Raw genomic sequence first — 3,895 nt, forward strand, 5'->3', positions numbered from 1 at the left:
TCTGCGAGGCACAATACGATCGTGCTGTGTGCTTTGGCCTCGATCTCAGCTTGCTTTAACATAGCTTTTTCATCGAGAACCCCCTTTTCTTTCTAATCTTTTGGCTTCGGATCCAGAGCTGATGCGAGTCCTTGCTGCGTCAACATCGCCTTCATCTTCATCCTCCATAATCCGAAATCGTTGTTGCCCGTGAATTTCTCGGCCTCAAGACGCGCTGCCATTATCAAGAAATCGCAAGGAAAAACTCTACTTCAATCTTGAGCTCAGAATTTGAAAATTGCAATCGGTGGAAGAAATCGCTCGTCGCCTCTCTTCCCACAGACGGCGCCAATTGTTACAAAACTGATTCCGAAACTAAGAATTGAAGAACACTTTTGATTTGAGAGAAAAATTGTGGAAATCTTATTGAAACGCTCTTGGAATCGAGCTGAACAAGAAAGTGAGAAAGGAATGAATTGAACTAACTAACTAACTAACAGCCTATATATGAAAAGCTAACGGCTAGTACAATCAACGGTCTAGATTAGAACTAACTAATCTAAGGAGATCCAACGACTGCTGAACCTCGACGGCTTCATCATTCCATTTTCAGCTCTTGAGCTCAAACAAGCTCAGTAACTCGACGATTAATCACACATATCACAGTATCCCTAGATAAAAAAAATTAAAAGTTTTCAAAGGCTCAACATCCGACCATCGCGCTCAACCTGAAAAGCAGTGGCGGATCCAGGAATCAAAAATCGTGGGGTCGAACCGATCAAGATTATAAATATAATATTTTAATAAATATCTCTAAACAAAAATACGTAAAAATATAAATACCACAATCTTATGCTATGCGAGATAGTTGGCTTCTTCGAGTATCCATTTTCTGAAAACGACTCAAAATCCTTTCATTTGGAATAGTTGCAAACACATCCTTCTCGCTATATACCGTCAAACTGTCGTTCAACCAGTCATCTCCCATCCTATTTCTCAGCTCTGACTTCATAAATTTCATTGCAGAAAACACTCTTTCAACGGATGCTGTAGCTACTGGTAAAAGTAAGACCAATTTTATCAATCGATAAACCAATTGAAAAATCTTATCTTTCATCGTTTCAACCATCTTCTTTGAAAGAGTTCCCAAATCTTCAACATCTGAAAAACGTGCATCTCTTCTTACATCACTCACAAAACTTTGAAGTTGTTTAGTTAACAAGTTAAGCTCAATGGATGAAAAGTCTTCCGGATAAAGGGTGGCAAGATGAACAAGTTTATCGACATTGAAATTGGAGAAATGATTTCTTGGATCAAGACATGCCATACACTCGAGTAGGTCTGTGCTGGACTCAGAAAAACGATTCCTCATTTCTTGACTAATTAAATCAACAACCTGATTGTGAAAAAAAATTATGTTAGGAGTTTATATCAAAGTTTAAATAAACAAGAATATTAGTTATCAAAAATACCTGATAAAAAATTTCAACACGATAATAATGATAGTTTGTAATACTTTGTCCATCATTCTTCATACGAATTCTTCTTGGAACAATTTTATCCATATTAGGAACATCAATTTCATTTGCCCGACAAAATGCTTCCACTTCTTGCAAGAAATCATCCCATCCAGATTCTCGAAATGCTTGCAAGTCCTCTTTCACAGTCACTATCAAATTTATTGCATTCAAAATATTTTTATCTCTGTATTGCAGCGCACAAGATAGTGGATCAATCATACCCAACAAATGTTTCATCAACATCATGAGAAACACAAAATCAAAACTTTCCATCTTTTGAAGCAACCCTTTAGATTTGCCACTTGTTTCTTGATCAACCCCATCTTCGAATACAGTTTCAAGTACTATGACTATCGAGGGCCACATAGATGCAAGACGAGTTAAAGTAAGATAATGAGATCCCCATCGAGTGTCACCCGGTCTAAGCAAAGAAGTTTCTTGATTTAGACCTTTACCTGAAGTGATTTCCCCTTTCTCAATCCTTTCAACCATTCTTTCATATTCAATTTGTCGGAGTTTATCTGCCCTTTTACAAGAAGATCCACATACTGTAACAATCGGGCTAACATATCCGAAAAAATCAGAAACATGTCGATTTGCCTTACATACCGCCACACATACCAATTGAAGCTGATGGGCAAAACAATGGACATACCATGCCGATGGATTTTCTTTTAAAATAAGTGCTTTAAGTCCATTAAATTCACCCCTCATATTTGAAGCTCCATCATATCCCTGACCCCTCAATCTTGACAAAGATAATTCCATCTTAGAAAATACAAAATCAATTGCCATTTTCAAGCATCTTGATGAAGTCTCTTTAACATGAACTAAGGCTAAAAATCTTTCTATTATCTCTCCATTTTTATTCACATATCTAATAACAATAGCCATTTGCTCCTTCACCGAGCAATCTCGAGACTCATCAACCATTATGGAAAATAATCCATCACCAAGTTCCTTCATTATTTCAAGTGTAGTTTCAACTGCACACGCATTAACGATATCTTTTTGAACTGATGGAGCAATCATTTGATTATTTCCGGGAGCATTCTTCAATACAACTTGACCAACTTCATCATTCCTTAAACTATACCAATATAATAACTCCAGAAAGTTGCCCCTATTTGAAGAAGTTGATGTCTCATCATGTCCTCTAAAAGCCAAACCTTGATTCAAAAGGAATCGAATAACATCAAGAGTTGCAGTCAAACGAATCCTATATTCCTTCTCTTGTTTTGAACCAACTCTACTAACGATATAAGGCACACTCTGCTTTTGATTTACAAAATTTTCATATTCAATTCTAGCTTTGTGGTGTGCACTACCCGTTGATCCAACATGAGCTCTAAATCTTTCATTAGCCTTCTTCCAATTAGAGAAACCACCACTAACAAATGCTTCATCTCCTGGAGCTAAATAACCACGCTTGAAAAGAAAACACCAAAAACAATACGCAGCATCTGTTGTCGTACTATATTCAAGCCAAATATAATCTTTATACCAAACATCCCTAAAACCTCTCTTATCTTTCCCATATGTTTTTTTTGGAAAGTCATGGCCTTTTGGTTGGCAAGGGCCTTTGGCAACATATTCTCTACGAATTCGATCACGAATATTCACATCAAAACTATCTATAGGGTCTCGTAATCCGGGGTCGGCTTTGATTTTCTCTTTATCAATTTCAATCTCGTCCGGATTATTTTCAACTACCACATTATTTCCCAATTGTTGTGGTTCTTGCTCAACATTAGCACTAGAAGAACCGATAGAAACTCGAGGTCTTTTAATAAGATATTTATCCATTAACCTAAAAAAAAGTAACATAAATTTAGAATTTATATTTAATCATTTTTCATATACAAAATAAATGAATAATCCACAACTCCAAAGCAATTAAGCAAAGAATTTGCAATATCTACTTAAATGATGATCAATTTAATAGTGCTAACGGCTACTTAAATGTAAAAACTGAAAAAAACAAACAAATAATAGTATTACTAACTTAAACTTGAATTATGATTTATTGATTTTACCTACCTCGAATCCTTGATACAATGAATAAGGCAGAAATCGAAGTTGTTTTCTTACTGCGTATAGCTAATTAGCCTGGTTTTTGGGAGTGGAGATCAATTTTTGTTGTATGCCTTACTGATTTGAATTCTCTCTTTGCCTGTGTTGTGGGGTATCATTAGTTTGAGGTGAGGCAAAAATATGAGTGAAATCGTGAACTACTGTCTACTATTTTAATAGGTTAAAATGTGGTCTACTCATATTAGAATTGGGTCAATTAAAATAATGAAGCCCAAATTGTAAAGCCCAATTGTAAAAGCCCAAATTAGCAATCTTTCTTCCTCCTCCTCTGCAAAAAATGGCGACGCTGGGCAGTGGGCAGG

The 3,895-nt window shown here is 36.0% G+C and overlaps 1 protein-coding gene across 1 annotated transcript; it reads right to left on the reverse strand.

Moving 5' to 3' along the window:
* Nucleotides 1-829: 829 nt before the first annotated feature.
* On the reverse strand, nt 830-3,305 carry LOC121786712 (zinc finger MYM-type protein 1-like). Its single transcript, XM_042185339.1, has 2 exons — nt 1,452-3,305; nt 830-1,375 (listed from the first exon to the last, which is right to left on the reverse strand). The coding sequence occupies exons 1-2, from the start codon at nt 3,303-3,305 to the stop codon at nt 830-832; spliced, it is 2,400 nt and encodes a 799-aa protein (XP_042041273.1).
* Between the last annotated feature and the right edge of the window lie 590 nt (nt 3,306-3,895).

This window comes from Salvia splendens, chromosome 22 (genome assembly GCF_004379255.2).
Source record: "Salvia splendens isolate huo1 chromosome 22, SspV2, whole genome shotgun sequence".
In the NCBI taxonomy this organism is placed as follows: Eukaryota; Viridiplantae; Streptophyta; class Magnoliopsida; order Lamiales; family Lamiaceae; genus Salvia; species Salvia splendens.